At 45.0% G+C, this 20,000-nt stretch overlaps 1 protein-coding gene across 4 annotated transcripts in view; it reads left to right on the top strand.

Annotated features, from left to right (window-relative positions):
• Nucleotides 1–20,000, top strand: part of LOC310794159 (nuclear factor 1 X-type-like) — a gene marked incomplete at its 5' end in the record, with an annotated part of 160,529 nt that overhangs the window by 15,859 nt on the left and 124,670 nt on the right. Inside the window, one exon of one of the 4 annotated variants that reach the window (XM_083656072.1) lies at nucleotides 3,142–3,276. The exons of the other annotated variants lie outside the window; for them this stretch is intronic. Within the exon in view, the coding sequence (XP_083512198.1) occupies nucleotides 3,250–3,276 (27 nt within the window). Of the gene's footprint in view, nucleotides 1–3,141; nucleotides 3,277–20,000 lie in introns of those variants that run through there. 4 annotated transcript variants of the gene reach the window in all.

Raw genomic sequence — 20,000 nt, 5'->3', positions numbered from 1 at the left:
ATGAAAACATGTGAGTCAAAAACTACAGTAACATGTTTTTGGGCAAACTATTACAGTATTATTGACTTTTGTACTGTAGCTTGCAGCAATTGTCATTTACTTTATTTGTGAATTGTTTTATGAAAAAGAAGGCTCATTGAACCTTTTCCTGCATTCCTTGTTCCAGTAGTACTGTATCGTACATTCTAGATAGATACAGTCGGTCACGTTACTTCCGTTAACGTGTGTGTGTACGTGGCCGTGGGGGAAAACGTGAGGATTTCCCCCACGCTGACCCATTGACCGCGCGTCTATGACGAGACACCGCCTGAATGTATAAAGGGGTACCATTCTTATTTTGCAATGGGAACTTTGTTTACATAACTGTAAAAAGACAATGTACACACACACAAACACACACACAAACACAACAACAACAAGAACAAGAACAATAAACTTAGTTGGGTCATATCCAGCAGTTTCGTGACCATGGAGCATCGTTTTTCAGTGGATTTGTCATCTACAAATTTAGCCCCCATGCCTCTCGTGAAAATGCAGGCAATTCTTCTAGAGTCCTAAATCAAAAATGGCTTGATGTTGGATATTATAATTTCAATGGTTTTGGCCTACATTTTTTCTGGGACTTTTTGGCTCAAGGAATTCGTAATTGGTGTCGTTTTGATGATTTGACCCATTTTTGACCTTCAAAACCAAGATGGCCGCAAGGCTGCAGACATCAGATCACTGCCAGTGAGCGCACCTCATGGTTCTATGGGCACGGGAAAAAGGTGTTGGAGAAGGTGATGACTGATCTTGAGGCAAGAGAGGCCAGAGCTTCCATGAAGTGGCACAAACTGAAGAAGTGTACAATCTGTCTGCCACCTGATGATGACTCATTGGATCTTCATGTGGAAAGGACAAACTATATTGCGTATTGCCAGCTCCATTACAATCTGCTCGACCATCCCTGCCCATGACTTGTGAATGGGAAGTGCCGACCAGTGCATCACACTTCATGACTGTTCAGATGAGAGTAGTAGCGATGATGAGAGGAGTGAGTATAAAAAATCAACAAATTCAGATGAAGGGTAGCGGTCCATGTCCTAATAATTGCAAATGCAGTTTAAATATACCTTGTTAAATTTGTTAAATACTTTGTTAACCTTGTACTGCCATAAATGTATACAATGATGTACAAATGTATGCTGCTCTATTCCAATAAACACCTTTATCAATCAATTCAATTAATTCAGAAATTAGTGACCATAGAGAGAAATTTGTGACCAGCGAGCGAAGGTTTGTTTCTCATGAACCACAAATGTTGACCTTTTTGACCTCTGAGATGGCCTCTGTGTACTTACATGTTGTTTAGTTTATAACTCAACTCCGCATGAACAGAGCTGTCATTAGAGCATATACAGTAAGGCTCTACGACAACTTTGGAAAATTTACCTTGTGGAGCTGAAAATAGGTGGCCATCTTGGTTTTGAAGGTCAAAAATAGGTCAAATTCCTTGACCCAAAAAGTCCCAGAAACCTGCAGCATTGTAGACCAAACCATTGAAAAGGTAATCCAACATAGCCGATGATAGCCATTTTGGATTTAGAAAAACAAAACGTGCCCGCATTTTCCCGAGAGGCATGGGGGCTAAATTGTTTTTTAACCTTTATAGATCACAAATCTGAGAAACAAACCACCGCTTTCCGTGGTCACGGAACTGCTGGAAATGACCCAACTAACTATAGCACAAAATTACTACATCAAAGATTGCCATATAATGACACATGTAATGCTACGTTGTTAGTGTTTTTAGGTAATTGTGTTGTGAGTGACAAAGTGTTGCTGTTGGACAAAACTAGTGTTGGTGTTTTGGTAGAATTATTTTATTTTGAGACATGCATGCTGTGCAGTGTTTTGGTAGTTTTAGTGTATTATTTTGGGTGTGAAATTGACTGTTGTGCTAAGCTGCATATTGCATAGAGTCAATACTGTGAAGACTTTTGAAAAAGTGGACCGTTGAGAAGAATTTGTCGAGTTGTAACAAACTGTAATGCGACCCACAGATGAGGAGCTCCTGGCCCAAGCGGTGCACAGCCAGAAAGTAAAATGCATTACACTCAAAAGTTGGTGTAGATGAATTGAAGTTTTAGTCACATCAAACACATTGCTTTATATTACAGTATCATTATTTGAACCAGGGCCCAAATTCTAATCAGGACACACGCGCCTCCTGCAGTCAAGCCACTACTTGCCTGGATGCATCTGTGTTGGAGGCGTTCTGTCAGTCTGCAGTTTGATGGACTGAGTTCTGACTAACATGACTGATAGAACATGACAGCTACACTGGAGGTTTAAATCAACCTTTGTTTGCTTTGGTTCTGTTTATTTAGACTGGAGCAAAATGGCTCTGGCCTGCACTGCACGCTCTGAAAGCTGTAAAGAGATTATTTTCAGCAAATTCTGCTTTCAAGAAATAGGCTATCCTACTTGTAATTGATGGTTATATCTCCAAATGTCTTAAAGTTTGCTCATATTGACTTCTTATAATAAAGAATATAACCCTATAATATATTTTATAATATTGGGCTACTATAAAGTACAAGTCCCTATAAGAATGTTATAGGAATATTGTGCCTACATTGAAAAGGGGGTATTGCTGCTGTAACAGATTGACGAATCAGTCACTCCCTTAAATGACTATGTGATATAATACAATGATACATTTCAGAGGGATAGACCTATAAGTCCCCATATTATAATAGTATGCTATGCTAATTATAGCGTAGCCTAGTGGTAGCATAGCGTGCTAACGAGTAAAAAATATATCATAAAATAAATTATTATAAGATCACTAAAACTCACCATTGAGTCCCACTATTATCCCCTATAGGAATTTACAGGAATATCACTCCTCGTTTTTACGGCAAAAGCCAATCACCCCCAGTCCCCCCCCCCCTCACCTTCACCCAACTCGCCGTCAGAAATAATAAGCCGGTCATATTCATTTGATCATAACTTCATATAGTAGGTTCACGTTGATCTGCGAGAGAGAGAGAGAGAGAGAGCGAGAGAGAGGGAGGGAGAGAGAGAGGGAGAGAGAGAGAGAGAGAAAAAACTTTCCCTGGCTAAAGTAGTTGCGGAGCTCAGTGAGAGTGAGGCGGGGTTACAGCAGCCTGGACTGAGCCACAGCACAGGCTTTGCAATGCGGCACCGCAGCGAACCTCCATCCAACTTTATTACCAACAACTCCAAATCTCATCTGTAATAACCATGTACTCCCCTTACTGCTTGACACAGGTAACAAACCAAATCTAAAGACTTTCTTTCTGCATTCGCTTCCTTGCTTTTCCGGTCTGCGCGCCTCGGGCTCGTGTGTGTGTGTGTGTAGCCTACTGTATGCGGTTACACTGCTGTTCTCCGCCGTGCTGCTGCTTGTCATTTGTTGCGTATTTGGGACCTTTTTCAGCTCTCCGCTCTTTCCCCCGATACCGTTTAACCTCTCCCTCTCCCGCTCTCCCCCTCTCTCTCTCTCTATCTCTCCCCTCTCTTCCCCTTTCTTTTTAATGGCACTCCTCCAACGGGCTTTCTTGCGCGTCCTAATGCGCATGGTTTGGAGAGAAAATGGCGCTTCTCCCAAATCTATTTGATATAAAAACGGAGGTTGGAGAAAGGGGAACAAGCCCTGACATTTGGCGACTAAAATACAAATACCCCGTAGCTATAATCGGCTTATCAACAAATATAATAAACCACGGATCGAGTTCTAATATGCCTCGTTTTTTCTCCTTTCCGTTTTTTTTTCTTTTTTTTTTTTTAATCGAGGGAGGTTTCTAACTTGTGGCTGTGATCGAGGTCTGCTGTCCCTGCTGTGGTCGGCGCCGGGGGCGCATTGTGGACACTTTTCAAACGGTCTCTTATGGAGTTTAGCTCTACTACTGTCTTGTCTGTATGGCTTGTTTAGAAAGAAAACCCAACTGTCATTACGCACTTTTAAATGTGATTGACAGGAGGGTGGGCGTGTGCTGTACAGTCGGAGCTGTTTGATTGCATTTTGCTTGATCACAAAATACACTTGACTTAGACGTTGCAGACCTGTCAGGTGTTACAGCTTTATTATGACACAGTCACGACATTGAAGAAAGATATTGTTATGTTTTACGGTAGGGCGTTAACCCACTTTTCCCCCGATTCCCGCTTCATCCCGTGCGTAAATCCAAAGGCCGTTGGTGCATAATATGGGAGTTGTAGGTCTACATAGGCTACACCGTTCAAATTATTGTTTAACTAAAGATTGAACAATCCTAAAATATTATCCTGGATGTTCAGATACTTTTTGACTTCATTCGGTGGCAGAATAGACTCAAACTTGACCTGCTATAGCTTATGGGCCTCCCATTCAGTTCTGGCATTTATTATTATACAGGGGGGGGGGGGGGGGGGGGGGTGATTCAGGCTTCTTTATTAAAGAATGGTATTGTTTTAAGTAAAAATATATATTTCTGTAAAATATAACTGCCCTATAAATAAGAGGCTAAATAGGTTAATTCCCACACAGGGAAAATATTGGGCCATGCACTTGACCTTTTGAGCCACACCTTTTGGAGACATTGGGAATTTATTGATGTTATTTCTTGATGGTATTGCATTTAATTCCATGCTATAGTCTTATGTTCTTTATATAGCCTATATGCCTTGTGCCTGTGAGCACATCTTTTTATCTGTAGCCTAAATGAAGCCAGACCACACAGCAAAGGTCAAGGTAGACTGTAGGCCTATATCATTTCTCTCTGGTCTTCTGCTTTTCTTGCGTTCCACCTCATTTCTGAATACATATTTGAATCAGATATTTTAGGGTTAATTCCTACACGCAGAATGTATTTAGTCCTGTTAATGTAACATTTTGAGTTAACAGGATCAGATAAACTCTGCAGGCTGCCGCTTCTGGCCGCCGCGGGTCCCCTGCCTGCCCTCAACCGCTTGGGTTATCCCGTCAGACGCTTTCAAAGTCTTTCCATGCCAAAATGTTAACTCTTAAAAAACGTGTGTCTTTTTCTTATGGTCTGTGTTATATTTGTCTATAGGCAGCGTTGACTTTATGCGTCAGGCAGAAGTCAGCTTTTCTGAACCTCTTATCATGTTTATAGGCTATGGAGGGAATTTCATTTATAAGGCTTATTATGCACTTTTTTGATTGTATTTATTTAGGCTACATTTTGAGATTTTCCAGCATTTGTGTCTTGTTTATAGCTTTATTTTTGCAAAACATATTATAGGCCTATATGCTAAGTGAAGCAGAGAGGTCACGGCATGCCCTATGCTGTCTCTTGAGTTAAAACAGTTTTGCGCTGCTGTCACATGAGACATAATATTCACATCTATTATTTACTAAATATATCGAAGGTAATATTAAAGCTATGTAAATGTTATGAAGCACACAAATTGCAATCATTCCTTTCCTTAAACAGAACAACCTTTTGACAACATGCTCCCTGCAGAACATGCAGGATGCTTCTCATATTATTGCAGGCCTCCTTCCAAATCAGTTTTCTGTTACAATATCCGCTATTATGTTTATGACAGAAACGGCAGTCCGGCCTTTGGGCCTGCTGTATAGGCAGAATTTGCACCCGTCACCTCTTTCCAATAAAACACGTGCCTACAAAAATAAAATAAAAATCTATCTCATATATAAAAAATAAAAAATAAAACAATGTGATACATCAGAAATAGCCCAAATAATCCGATTCAAAATTATGCATCTTTTCCTTGTTTTTGTTTCTTCTCATTTTGCTGTTGCGTGACATTTCTGCCGCGTCTGTGCGCTTAAATCAAGGCAGACATTTTCTATCATCTATAGTCTATTTGATTTCGCTCTGCTGCACATTTGTGTAGCCTAGATAATTTTCCAAGCCTGGTGGTATGAAGCTGAGGTCCGCATCGAGTTTGCCTTTTCTATCCATTAATTAAAATTAATTGGCAGCATGCAGATCCTCTCACATGACGCATGCTGCCCATATGCGCGATACATATTGATCTGTGTACGTCTCGTGGTCCTATGGGTATTAAGCGGAGAGAGATGATTTGTTTTAATTTCTATCCTTGAGAATGTGTGTTTTGCATTTAGGACATCATATTGCATCATATTTATATGACTGTAAGTGGAATGTGCACCACGTTTAACTGGACTTGCAGCCTTTCATTTGCTTCAATCTGTGACAGGTTGGATTGTTTCCGTGCCGTTTGCGCGCGTCCGTGCACCCACAAATGGATGAATTAGCCTTGTAACGTTATTTAGGCTATATGATTTCTAGATTTGACAAAAAAAATGTCCTATGACTCAATTTGTGTGCTCCATCATGTAGCTAAATAATTTACAAATCAGAAAAGAAAACACAAAACTGTAAATAATCTAATTTAGCCTATTATTAATGCTGCAAACGCTTTGCTGGAATAAAGCCTTGGTTACGGACACGCGGGTCAGCCGAACCGGCACATATTTCCAAAGCATCGTGAGGTTTTTACGGGCTGCGGCATGGCTTCACCACCCTGGGACAGAAAGTCGTTTACATAACGTTTTAATGCGGTTTGAAGGTCACGGGGGCGTCGTTAATTAAAACTTTTATGTGATGCGTTTTGATATCAATTATTTCAGACTCCAAAGTCCCGCTTATCCAAATGAGATGTGGGCTGTTGCTGTACGTGCAGTGCGTATTTGGAGCTCTCTGCCTTCACAAACACTGCCAACTTTTTCAGCTTGCTGCAAACTCCAGAGATGTTTAACTCTTTATCTCCCGCGCAGTTCACATGCAAATCTTTTTTCTCTCCGCGATTTCCCTTTCATAAGATCTTCATGTCCAATTATTTACAGTTCTAAAGTGTTTGTTATTTGGCGATCAAATGAATGCTTGAAATTCACTCAGCCGCGGCAGATTGGCAAAGAACTTGAAGGTTGTAGCTGATACTAACTGAAGCCTGCAGAAGAAGAAGAAATGTAAGTTTTTAGTTGATGATACCTTTGGTGATAGAGATGAAGAAACCATATCATCTTCACAGAACTGTTTGTGTTTCAAGATGTGTGGAGCCAAGCAGTTAACCCTATATTTTTCCTGAATATACCATCTGGGTCCAACTCCCCTACTCCATATTGGTAAATTTCTGTTTTAATTGTAATTTTGATTGAAATGTAAATTTAAATTTAAATTTATTTTTCTCCTTGTTATCACTCGTTGCAGTTTGAGTCACTCTCTGAAATCATATCAGTCATCAATCAATCTTGACTGAATTTATAAAAAACTATAGGCCTTTATATATCAGCCATTCAAGGCCTAAGTCCGCACCAGCCTGGCAAGTTTGTGTGTGTGCCTGTTTTCTTGCATCATGTGTATTGTGTGTGTATGTGTGTGTGTGTGTGTGTGTGTGTGTGTGTGTGTGTGTGTGTGTGTGTGTGTGTGTGTGTGTGTGTGTGTGTGTGTGTGTGTGTGTGTGTGTGTGTGTGTGTACACACTTTACTCATGGCCTGTTTTGGCCCGGTGGCTGTTCTGCGTCAGCGTTGGTTCTGGTTTCACTGGACCGGACGGTGCAGGCCGTGGTGCTGCTGTAAGCCGAGGTGGGCCCAACTGATCTGGTAACATACCAGGCCTTACCGGCGTCACTTTCCACCCCACACACACACACACACACACACACACACACACACACACACACACACACACGCACACACCGTGCAGGGAGATGAGGATCGTACGTGCACACACGTCCTCATGCTGAGCAGTTGTTAGGCTGAGGAGTTGAGAATAGGGTTTTGCTGTAGTGGACGGTAGGGAGGGCAAAGAGGCATGATCAACCAGGCAGGCAGGCAGGCAGACTACCAGGCAGGCAGACTACCAGGCAGGCATGACCCAGTTGCCAGAATAAAAAGTGGGCATTTTTACAAAAAAACCAAAAACTAAATTTTACATTTCTGCAAACCTATATCTCACCATAAATTTGACACAAAACGGAGGTACGCACGCACACGTGCACACACACACACACACACACACACACACACACACACACACACACACACACACACACACACACACACACACACACACACACAAAACCGAACAATAATAACTACGTTAACAACTTTGGTTACAATGTTTAGGTGAGTAAAACAACCTTGTTAAGATTATAGGATTATGGTTTAGGTCAAAGGTCGGGAATGCCCTTTGTGACGTCACCTGACCTCGGATTTCCTACCCCGATCTCGGGGGAGCCTCACCATCCCCGACCTCAAAATCCAACCTTGCAGCTCCGCGCTTCAACAGTATTGAAAGATATGATGAATACTGTTTATTAGCACTTCTGTCGTATGTCTCATTAAATCAGTTGTACACACAGTGCTGTCTAACTTCTATCTGTGGACATGTTGCTACGGTGGTTTTATGCGCAACATAATGCGTAAATCATTGTTATCAACTGTTATTGCCAACAATGGCTATAGCCTGGTTAGAGCTAGCCCTGGCTGGTTTCCCGACTGTTTTACGGTCATTTCTGGTGTGAACTCAACTAGATATTCCTAGTTCCCATTACCCAATACAAATGGAATGCGCCATTAATAACAACTAGTACAGTGCCCGTTCCCCTCCCTCTCCCTACCGCATTCACACATAAAGCTCTCCCACTCTTCACCCCCACCACACCCCCCACCCCATTAGTCGGGTTCTCAGCAGAGCCCCCACCAAATTAGAAGTAAATTTGGAACCAACGGTTCTCGAGATAAACCACTTTTTGTGTTGCCAGTAGGTGGTGCTATGACCCTGTGCGTGTCAGAATTTTCAGGAAATTCTGCACTGCACTGCACTCCGTCTGGTTCCCGGCAACACACTCCCCGAGTTTGAAATTGATAGGATGAACGGTTCTCAAGATAAACCGCTTTTTGTGTTGCCAGTAGGTGGCACTATGACTATGCCCACGTCCGAATTGCATGAAATCTGGTACTGCACTCCATCCGGCCCCCCTAAGCGCAGTCCCCGACTTTGAAGTCGAGCCGACGAACAATTCTCGGGATATGTGAAGGACAGACATACATAGCTAGAGAGAGACGTACAGAACCAGAATTATTCGATAGAAAATGTTAAATGTGACTTACGGTTGAAATGTAGACTTTGCAAACGCTTCCGGTGTGAAAGACAAGTGCTTACGCCCTCCCTCCACCCCAACCACAATACCCTTACTGGCCACAATGCTATCATGCTACACATCTTGAAACGTGCAAGTATTATTGTTTCAGAAACATTGATATTCTACATATCTGCACTGCAGAAACAGACAATGCAGACATTTTCTTGTGGCTGGCAGGCAGGCAGGCAGGCAGGCAGGCAGGCAGGTGGTGGGTAGCGGCTGAGCCCAGGGGTACATTGTGTTCTTTTGACTTATTCATCATTTCTGCTGGAGGCAGAGTGAGCAGGCACCTTCTACTGCTGGGTCACAGCGAGGGCTGGAGGCAGAGTGAGCAGGCACCTTCTACTGCTGGGCCACAGCGAGGGCTGGAGGCAGAGCGAGCAGGCACCTTTTACTGCTGGGCCACAGTGAGGGCTGGAGGCAGAGTGAGCAGGCACCTTCTACTGCTGGGCCACAGCAAGGGCTGGAGGCAGAGCGAGCAGGCACCTTCTACTGCTGGGCCACAGCGAGGGCTGGAGGCAGAGCGAGCAGGCACCTTCTACTGCTGGGCCACAGCGAGGGCTGGAGGCAGAGCGAGCAGGCACCTTCTACTGCTGGGCCACGGCAAGGGCTGGAGGCAGAGCGAGCAGGCACCTTCAACTGCTGGGTCACAGCGAGGGCTGGAGGCAGAGTGAGCAGGCACCTTCTACTGCTGGGCCACAGCGAGGGCTGGAGGCAGAGCGAGCAGGCACCTTCTACTGCTGGGCCACAGCAAGGGCCGGAGGCAGAGCGAGCAGGCACCTTCTACTGCTGGGCCACAGCGAGGCCTGGAGGCAGAGCGAGCAGGCACCTTCTACTGCTGGGCCACAGTGAGGGCTGGAGGTAGAGTGAGCAGGCACCTTCTACTGCTGGGCCACAGCGATGGCTGGAGGCAGAGCGAGCAGGCACCTTCTACTGCTGGGCCACAGCGAGGGCTGGAGGTAGAGTGAGCAGGCACCTTCTACTGCTGGGCCACAGCGAGGGCTGGAGGCAGAGCGAGCAGGCACCTTCTACTGCTGGGTCACAGTGAGGGCTGGAGGCAGAGCGAGCAGGCACCTTCTACTGCTGGGCCACAGCGAGGGCTGGAGGCAGAGCGAGCAGTTCTACTGCTGGGCCACAGTGAGGGCTGGAGGCAGAGTAAGCAGGCACCTTCTACTGCTGGGCCACAGTGAGGGCTGGAGGCAGAGCGAGCAGGCACCTTCTACTGCTGGGCCACAGCGAGGGCTGGAGGCAGAGCGAGCAGGCACCTTCTACTGCTGGGCCACAGCGAGGGCTGGAGGCAGAGCGAGCAGGCACCTTCTACTGCTGGGTCACAGCGAGGGCTGGAGGCAGAGCAAGCAGGCACCTTCTACTGCTGGGCCACAGCGAGGGCTGGAGGCAGAGCAAGCAGGCACCTTCTACTGCTGGGCCACAGCGAGGGCTGGAGGCAGAGCAAGCAGGCACCTTCTACTGCTGGGCCACAGCGAGGGCTGGAGGCAGAGTAAGCAGGCACCTTCTACTGCTGGGCCACAGCGAGGGCTGGAGGCAGAGCAAGCAGGCACCTTCTACTGCTGGGCCACAGCGAGGGCTGCCATGGAGGGATGGCAGGAAGGAAGATGTTTTTACAGCCTATGGTCAGACCACAGTGACATAGAGCCGGGATACAGTTTAATGAGGGGGGGGGGGGGGGGCAGAGAGAGAGAGCTACTTGATTTGTGTTCAAGGTGCGAGGGATGTGTTGACTCCAGAGGCCTTTAAAATGATTCAATCAAGTTCAGCTCGTCAGTTCAAATATTTGAAATCACATGCACATGTTGTGCCATATAGGTCGTGTGTGTGTGTGTGTGTGTGTGTGTGTGTGTGTGTAAGTGTAATGTATGTCAACATGTATGTTTGTATGTTTAACGATATTTATTTCATTATTTATTTCTGCCAAAGGCCCAAGCAAAATCCTCCTGATGGAGCTTGTACTGCGGACAGTCCTCTCTCACACACTCTCTCTCTCTGTCTGTCTCAGTCTCTCTCCCTCTCTCTCTCTCCCCCCCCCCCTCTCTCCCTCTCTCTCTCTCTCTCTCTGCCCCCCTCTCTCCCTCTCTCCCTCTCTTGGAGGTGGGTTGCATCCAGCGCTGTGTTCAGCTCATACCTTATCAGTGCAGTCTTGACCACCCATGGAAAATGGATTTATCACGCTGCACTGAGGCAATTGGCACCGTGCGATAATAGGTGGCTGTCCCCTGGATGGGCGCACGACCGAGTGTGTGTGTCCCTGTGTGTTTGCGGGTGCATCGGGGGATGTGTGTGTCCGTGTGTGTGTGTGTGTGTGTGTGTGTGTGTGAACCCCCCATCCTCTGCCTCCTAGTGTGGATTAGGCTGATCTGTGGCCAGTGGTAGCAGGCGGGCCCCATAGCGGTCTTATGGTGGTCCGCGATATAGCTGTGTCTACCAAGGCCATACGCCACACACATGTCTGTGCACACGCACACGCACACGCACACACACACACACACACACACACACACACACACACACACACACACACACACACACACACACACAGTCATTTGAAATCTGACAGAACACTCACGTATGTTATAGATAGATAGACAGACATGTGGTGGGGGAATAGCAGAGTGGTAATCACTTCAGTGTGCTGACTGGGAGCGTCTCCCTCCGCTCAGCCTGCGCGAGCACCAGTGGAAAATACTCCTATTAAATCCACTGGATATATAACAGTCAAAATACTCCTATTAAATCCACTGGATATATAAGAGTCAATTAAATCCACTGGATATATAAGAGTCAATTAAATCCACTGGATATATAAGAGTCAAGTAAATCCACTGAATATATTAGAGTCAATTAAATCCACTGGATATATGAGTCAAAATACTCCTATTAAATCCACTGGATATATAAGAGTCAATTAAATCCACTGGATATATAAGAGTCAATTAAATCCACTGGATATATAAGAGTCAAGTAAATCCACTGGATATAAGAGTCCTCAAAATTCTCCTATTAAATCCACTGGATATATAAGAGTCACAATGCTCCTATTAAATCCACTGGATATATAAGAGTCAATTAAATCCACTGGATATATAAGAGTCAATTAAATCCACTGGATATATAAGAGTCAATTAAATCCACTGGATATATAAGAGTCAAGTAAATCCACTGGATATATAAGAGTCCTCAAAATTCTCCTAAATCCACTGGATATATAAGAGTCACAATGCTCCTATTAAATCCACTGGATATATAAGAGTCAATTAAATCCACTGGATATATAAGAGTCAATTAAATCCACTGGATATATAAGAGTCAAGTAAATCCACTGGATATATAAGAGTCCTCAAAATTCTCCTATTAAATCCACTGGATATATAAGAGTCAAGTAAATCCACTGGATATATAAGAGTCCTCAAAATTATCCTATTAAATCCACTGGATATATAAGAGTCACAATGCTCCTATTAAATCCACTGGATATATAAGAGTCAATTAAATCCACTGGATATATAGGGGTCAATTAAATCCACTGGACATATAAGAGTCAAGTAAATCACTGGATATATAAGAGTCCTCAAAATTCTCCTATTAAATCCACTGGATATATAAGAGTCACAATGCTCCTATTAAATCCACTGGATATATAAGAGTCACAATGCTCCTATTAAATCCACTGGATATATAAGAGTCACAATGCTCCTATTAAAGCCACTGGATATATAAGAGTCACAATTCTCATATTAAATCCACTGGATATATAAGAGTCACAATGCTCCTATTAAATCCACTGGATATATAAGAGTCACAATGCTCCTATTAAATCCACTGGATATATAAGAGTCACAATGCTCCTATTAAATCCACTGGATATATAAGAGTCACAATGCTCCTATTAAATCCACTGGATATATAAGAGTCAATTAAATCCACTGGATATATAGGGGTCAATTAAATCCACTGGACATATAAGAGTCAAGTAAATCACTGGATATATAAGAGTCCTCAAAATTCTCCTATTAAATCCACTGGATATATAAGAGTCACAATGCTCCTATTAAATCCACTGGATATATAAGAGTCACAATGCTCCTATTAAATCCACTGGATATATAAGAGTCACAATGCTCCTATTAAAGCCACTGGATATATAAGGGTCACAATTCTCATATTAAATCCACTGGATAAGAGTCAAAATGCTCCTATTAAATCCACTGGATATATAAGAGTCACAATGCTCCTATTAAAGCCACTGGATATATAAGAGTCACAATTCTCATATTAAATCCACTGGATATATAAGAGTCAAAATGCTCCAATTAAATCCACTGGATATATAAGTCAATTAAATCCACTGGATATATAAGAGTCAAATGCTGCTATTAAATCCACTGGATATATAAGAGCCAATTAAATCCACTGGATAGGTGGTGAGGTGTTCAAATGAACCGCAGTTTTGTTTGAAATTTATGCTGAGATTGTACATATCCCTGGTGTCAGAAAGGTCAAATGGCCATGTTTCATTCTGCCCGTTGCTTTAGGATGCTATCATCTAGGATGCTATCATCTAGGATGCTATCATCTAGGATGCTATCATCTAGGATGCTATCATCTAAGTCACCTGACGCTATCAGATCGTTTGTTTTCACACAACCATCTGGGAGCGAGTCGCTCGGGGAAACTGTTTTGGCGACAGGCACTTTCAAAAGATACCTGGCAGGTGATTGGATGAACCATCCGTCTATCACGTCCATCACAGGCTCGCTCTCGCTGGCGTCACTCCTAAATCCCGCCCATAGCTGCCTCATAGGACACTGATTGGTGCGAACCACTGGTGGTTCAGATTCAAACCCAATAGATCGCAGTGTGGCTAAGATAGATTTGTCCTGTGATCGCGATCTCGATCTCGTGATATCGAGCTGCCTCGGTTAGAGTCCAAGTGCATCGACTAGCAAAGGGCACCATGGGAAATCAACACATGTAGTCCACCAGTGACGGTGGCACCCAAGAAGAAGACGCAAGGAGGTGAGAGGGCCTCCTCTCGCAGCTGCTCGGGCCCTTCCTCCTGCTCCTCTTCCTCCACCCTCCTCCACCTCCCCAATTAGCTCCCTTTAAAAGCGGAGCAACGGTTAGCCAGGGATCTGCATTGTTCCAGGATGAGCCTCTGTTGTTGTTGTTGTTGTTTGTCTCTCTCCCCCCCCCCCCCCCCCCCCACCCTCCTGCATCGCCCGTTGGTGTGTTTTTCGTTCGTTCTTCTTCTTTTTCGTTTTTCTCAGCGGCTTTTTTTGTGGGGGTAACCCCATTGAATGGGACAATGCAGCCTAGCGTGAAATTAAAGCTCTTAGTTACTTTGGAGTTGCTCAAAAGAGGATTTTACACATGCATGCATTCATACAGCCTCCCATACGCTATAGATATAGCTAATTAGAGGAAGTAGACCCTATGTCGAGCATCAAGGGCCCAATTAAAAGAGTAGGGGGGAACCTCGGCGCACAAGATCTAGGCCAAAGCGCCTCCGTGAATACACTTGTGTGTGTGAACAGTGTGTTCTGCCTTCTTAATCCAGGCGGGAGACCGTGGAGGAGCCTGATATGAGGAATGCCGGAGTTTTATTAATATATGCGCGTCACGTACTCGCTAAGTAAATCAAGAAGCAGTTGGATTGATCATCCTGACAGGCAAGCGTCTGATTCGAAACAGATTGGGCGGCTGGGTGCTGCTGACTCTTCCAAGTGCTGCTCTTGGAAGCGGTCTGAAGTGTCTGTCTCCTATATGCGTGCTCGCCGGAGCTTTCGCCGCTCACGTCAAAGACGCTTATCTGCGCAGTTTGTCATTGCGGATGACATGTTTCTGCTTCATCAAGACAGTCTAGAGAAGAAGAATAGTCCAAAGCTCAGCCCCGGGCCTATAGAGGAGTGAACACAGCCTAGCCTACAATGACGGATTGGTTTCCTGCATGTATAGGCTTGACACTGTGAATATGCAGCATGTGTAGCGTGATGCTGGGAATACATTGGCTCTCCAGCCAGGGCATCCCACTGTGCTGAATGACTAGGAAAGGTCATGTATTTTTTGCCCTGCACTCTGTGGGTGTGCGTGTGCATGTGTGTGCGTATGTGTGTGCGTGTGTGTGTGTGTGTGCGTGTGTGTGTGCGTGTGTGCGTGTGCATGTGTGTGTGTGTGTGTGTGCGTGCGTGTGTGTGTGAGTCTGCATGCGCGTGTGAATGTACTGTATGTGAGCTTACATAGGCTTTCCTGAGCTTGTGCTATGTGTGCATTGTTTATGTGCTTGTGTTTGTGTGTGTCTGTGTGTGTGACCAATATAGAGCAGCAGCCCACACTGCCTGAGTGAGGGACAGCTGACCAACAGACATAATATAATATAATATAATATAATATAATATAATATAATATAATATATAATATAATATAATATATTATATATATATATATTATATATTATATGATATTATATATATATAAAATATCTGATACTTACAAATTGGCCTGTGCCCTGCATTTACTATCTCCCTGCCACCATAAAACCACCTTTCCTTTACTCCCAATACTCTCAAATACGCACACACACACACAGCACACACAGCACACACACACACACACACACACACACACACACACACACACACACACACACACACACACACACACACACACACACACACACACACACACACACACACACGTACATATTACACACACACACACACAAACATGCACACTTTCCTTTGGGCCTGTTTCCTCAGTGTAACTACTGGCCATAGAGTCCCAGCTAGGCAGCCAGTGAAGCCAGTCAGTGAGTCAGACTTTGTGGAACAAAGTGTGCTGCTCTCTGATCCCTGCTCTCTCTCACTCTCTCTCTCTCTCTCTCAATCTCTCTCACTCACTCACTCACTCTCTCTCTCCCGTGTCGAGCAGAGCGCTGGCAGCCCGCCAGCGGTGGAAAAATCTATAAGCTGTTGCGTAATATACCATATCTTTACCTTGGGTGAACCCAGTGCAAGATCCACAGCTGTGTGAGCACACAAAGAGAGAGGGAGGCCTGTGCGGAGAGAGATTGCATGCATGTGCGTGTGTGAGAGAGAGAGGGGGGAGAGAGAGAGGGGGAGTGAGGGGGGAGAGAGAGAGACAGAGACAGAGAGAGAGAGAGAGGGAGAGACAGACAGCGAGCAGAGAGAGAGAGTGGCTTCTTTGTGGCTAGTTTGCAGGGTCCCATCCTCTGGGGACTGCTGTCATGTTTTGATTGGACGGCTTTATGGCGGGCCTTCGTTACTGACCTTTGAACCTTTCTAGTGAGAATGTTTAAATTCACGGATATCATCTTATCTCTTATCTGATCTGATCTGATCTGATCTTATCTTATCTCGCACACATCTGTTGATCGACACATTGCCGCCCTTCAGTCCCGCCCGGCGCCAACAACCGAGTGGCCGATAGATAAATGCAGACGAGATCGTCTTAATAAAGTGTAACAGGCGCGTCCCCCTTTGAACGCCAGCCAGCGTCTCATCACTTCTCATCTGCACTATTATGTGATCGGCCCAATGATGGCGTCGGGCATCAGACAATCACACGGCCGGGCTGGAGCGTTTTTCAACGACGGTGATTATTATTAAATGGTCGGTAATGAGGCCTGATGATCCCCATATGCAAGCAAGGGGGGCAACTGTTTGTGAATGCACAGCCCAAACCCAGTGCGCATACACATGTGTTGTGGAGCAGAGAGGGAGAGAGAGAGAGAGAGTGCAGAGAGAGAGAGAGAGAGAGAGAGAGAGAGAGAGAGAGAGAAGAGAGAGAGAGAGAGAGAGAGAGAGAGAGAGAGAGGAGAGCAGAGAGAGAGAGAGAGGAGGGAGGGAGGGAGGGAGGGAGGGAGGAGGAAGAGAGAGAGAGAGAGAGAGAGAGAGAGACACTCAATGAAGAGATCCCTGCCTGGACGTTTTTCAACACACATGCAACTTGTTCAGCGTAGACCTCCGCATAAAAACTCATATGGCTTCCAGCCCCCTCACCTACACAGTATGACGGGTCACACGGTGTTAGTGTGGTGACAGTGGTTTGGGTCTGAGTGGGGGGGGCAACAGCTGTGTGAGGGAGTGAGCTGCACTATGTGGGACTCTGGTGGGTGGGAGAGATATATGTGTGTACTTTGGGTGTGTGCACCTCATGTCTTTGCCTACGTATTTTGTGCGTGCGTGTGTGTGTGTGTGAGGCGCACTGCTCGCTGCTGATGTGTTTGTGTTTATTGACTCAGAGAGACGGGCCGCGGCGGTGGCGGTACACAGCGGTGCGCGGGTGGCAGGGGTCCAGGCTTGGGGGAAACGTGTGTGTTTAAAGTACACACAGGCCTAATTATGCTGATTTAAGCATTCTTGCGGTCCTCCCTCTGGCTTGTGGTGAGTTAACTGGCACAGGGGGGCGTCCAGCCAGCCAGCAGAGGAGAGAGAGAGAGAGAGAGAGAGAGAGGGAAGTGGGGGATAGGGAGAGAGAGGGACAGGGAGAACGGGCAGCCTAAATAAAGAGATTGATAAAGAGAGAGAGAGAGAGAAGATAGTAGGAGTAGTAGTAGTAGTAGTAGTAGTAGTAGTAGTAGTAGTATGCAAAGAGAGTGACTACACAGAGAAAAATGTCCCAGAGAAAACACACATTCGCCACCGCCGTCAAACTTCCCGGCAGTTTTTTTCCCCCTTCCCTCCTGGCTTTGGGGTTAAGCGCGCGCCCGCGCCGCGTATTTATTTTTATATTCAGATGTTATGGATTGCTCCGGGAAAAGGCAGTCCCTTTTCCCAGCAAGGGGAATTAATACTGTTTGAATGTTCTCTCCGGAGTCTAAAAGGAGGAATTCTGCCACGGGAGTCTCGGCCGGGGAGGTTTTTTCGAAGTGAAAACCTGACTGACCACTGCTAAGCAAACAAACTGTGCGGACCATTCAAAAGTGACCCTTGTTTTGTTGACCCTCTCGCTTTCTGGTCTCTCTCTCTCTCTCTCTCTCTGTGGATGTGTATGTGTTTGTGTGTGTGTGTTTGTGTGCGTGTGTGTGTGTGTGTGTGTGTTTGTGTGCGTGTGCGTGCACCTGTCCACATTTTTATGCATATGCATGATTCGTGCGGTTAGCACTGTGTGTATGTATGTATGAATGTATGTATGTATGTTTGTGCAGGGCGGAAATACCAGAAAACCCACATGAAAAGCGAGTGTAACTTTGAAGTCACTCAGTCTAATTATGTTGAATGCCAATTAGGCATAAGTCAGCTTCAAAAGACATGTGACTGAGGCCTGTGGCTGCACGCCTGTGTCTGTGTGTGCACCTGCCTGCACAGCCATGATACTACATACTATGTGTACCTGTGACTGCATCAGGGGATTGGAACGTCCTGTGTGTCCTTTTTGACCTTCTCAGACAGACAATGGAGCTATTAGACCAGCTGATTCTCAACCTTTTTTCATATCAAGAAATATGAAATATGAAATATGAAATGTATTTGATATTATTTAGAGCCACCAGTAGGACCCCGATTCTCAACCTTTTTCATATCAAGAAATATGAAATATGAAATATGAAATGTATTTGATATTATTTAGAGCCACAGTAGGGACCCCCCATTTGATTTGACTTTGTCTCTCAGACCCCAAATCTGGCAATATTTTATTGTTAGATTTTTAGGGATGATATGAACACTTTGGCCAACACCGATATTAACATTGCCGGTAAACTGATATTTTTACAGATGTCGATATGATCTGTATAAAAAACAAAAATTTCTAGTAGTTCACATTTTTTGCATAATGAAAAACACATGTAAACACTATCAATTTGAAAAAGTAATCTTTTCTTTATTTCCAAAACATTTGGAATAGCCCATACATCATAGATAGCCTACCACATTGTTTCCTCTCAATAATAAAATTGTGGCCGATACAATAACCAATATTACTATTATTTTGCTCATTGGGACCGATAGGGGGAAAAAAAAAATATTAGATATGATTTTTGTTCAGAACTTCATGACTATCTGTATTGTAGGTAGAGATATAACAGTGAAACTATGATCAAAAACATTCGTTCTACATTCTCTAATTGTGTTCACTTCTTGTAAATGAAATAATGGTGAAGTTTAATTAATTAATTAATAATTAATTCATATATTTTGCTCGGGACCCCCTGGACCCCCCTCAAGGACCCCCTAGTGGTTCCCACGGACCCCACGTTGAGAACCACTGATAGCTTGTTTGCCTAATCTGCATTATGTCTGTGCTGCATTAAATATAAGCCAAAGAAAAGAAGTGAATGAACTGTTTGAGCAGATGAAAGACCTGGACAGGTCTCCTCTGCAGCCCTGGTCTAAATGATGGAGGGCAGCTAGCAGAGATTGATGAGGCCTGGTCTGTGCTGTGTATCTTTCACGCAGGTGCTGATGAAATGCTGCTGGAGCGTTATAGACCAGGGCTCAGTGTCTCCGGGTTCATCCCCTCTGAGCAGGGAGACAACATCTGAGCAAGGAGGGGGGGTCTCTGAGCAGGTAGACAGCCTCTGAACAGGGGAGGCAGCCTCTGAGCAGGGAGACAGCCTCTCTGAGCAGGGGAGACAACCTCTGAGCAGTGAGACCAGGGGAGACAGCCTCTGGGCAGGGAGACAGGGAGACAGCCTCTGGGCAGGGAGACAGCCTCTTTGAGCAGGGATACAGCCTCTTTGAGCAGGGAGACAACCTCTGAGCAGTGAGACAGGGAGACAGCCTCTGGTGCAGGGGAGACAGGGAGACAGCCTCTGAGCAGGGAAAAGCTTCTCTGAGCAGGGAGACAGACTCTGAGAAGGGAGACAGCCTCTGAGCAAG

Source organism: Poromitra crassiceps (assembly GCF_964638095.1).
Source record: "Poromitra crassiceps genome assembly, chromosome: 19".
Classification (NCBI taxonomy): domain Eukaryota; kingdom Metazoa; phylum Chordata; class Actinopteri; order Beryciformes; family Melamphaidae; genus Poromitra; species Poromitra crassiceps.
Note: the sequence above shows the minus strand (reverse complement) of the source record. Positions and strands in the feature narration are given on the sequence as shown.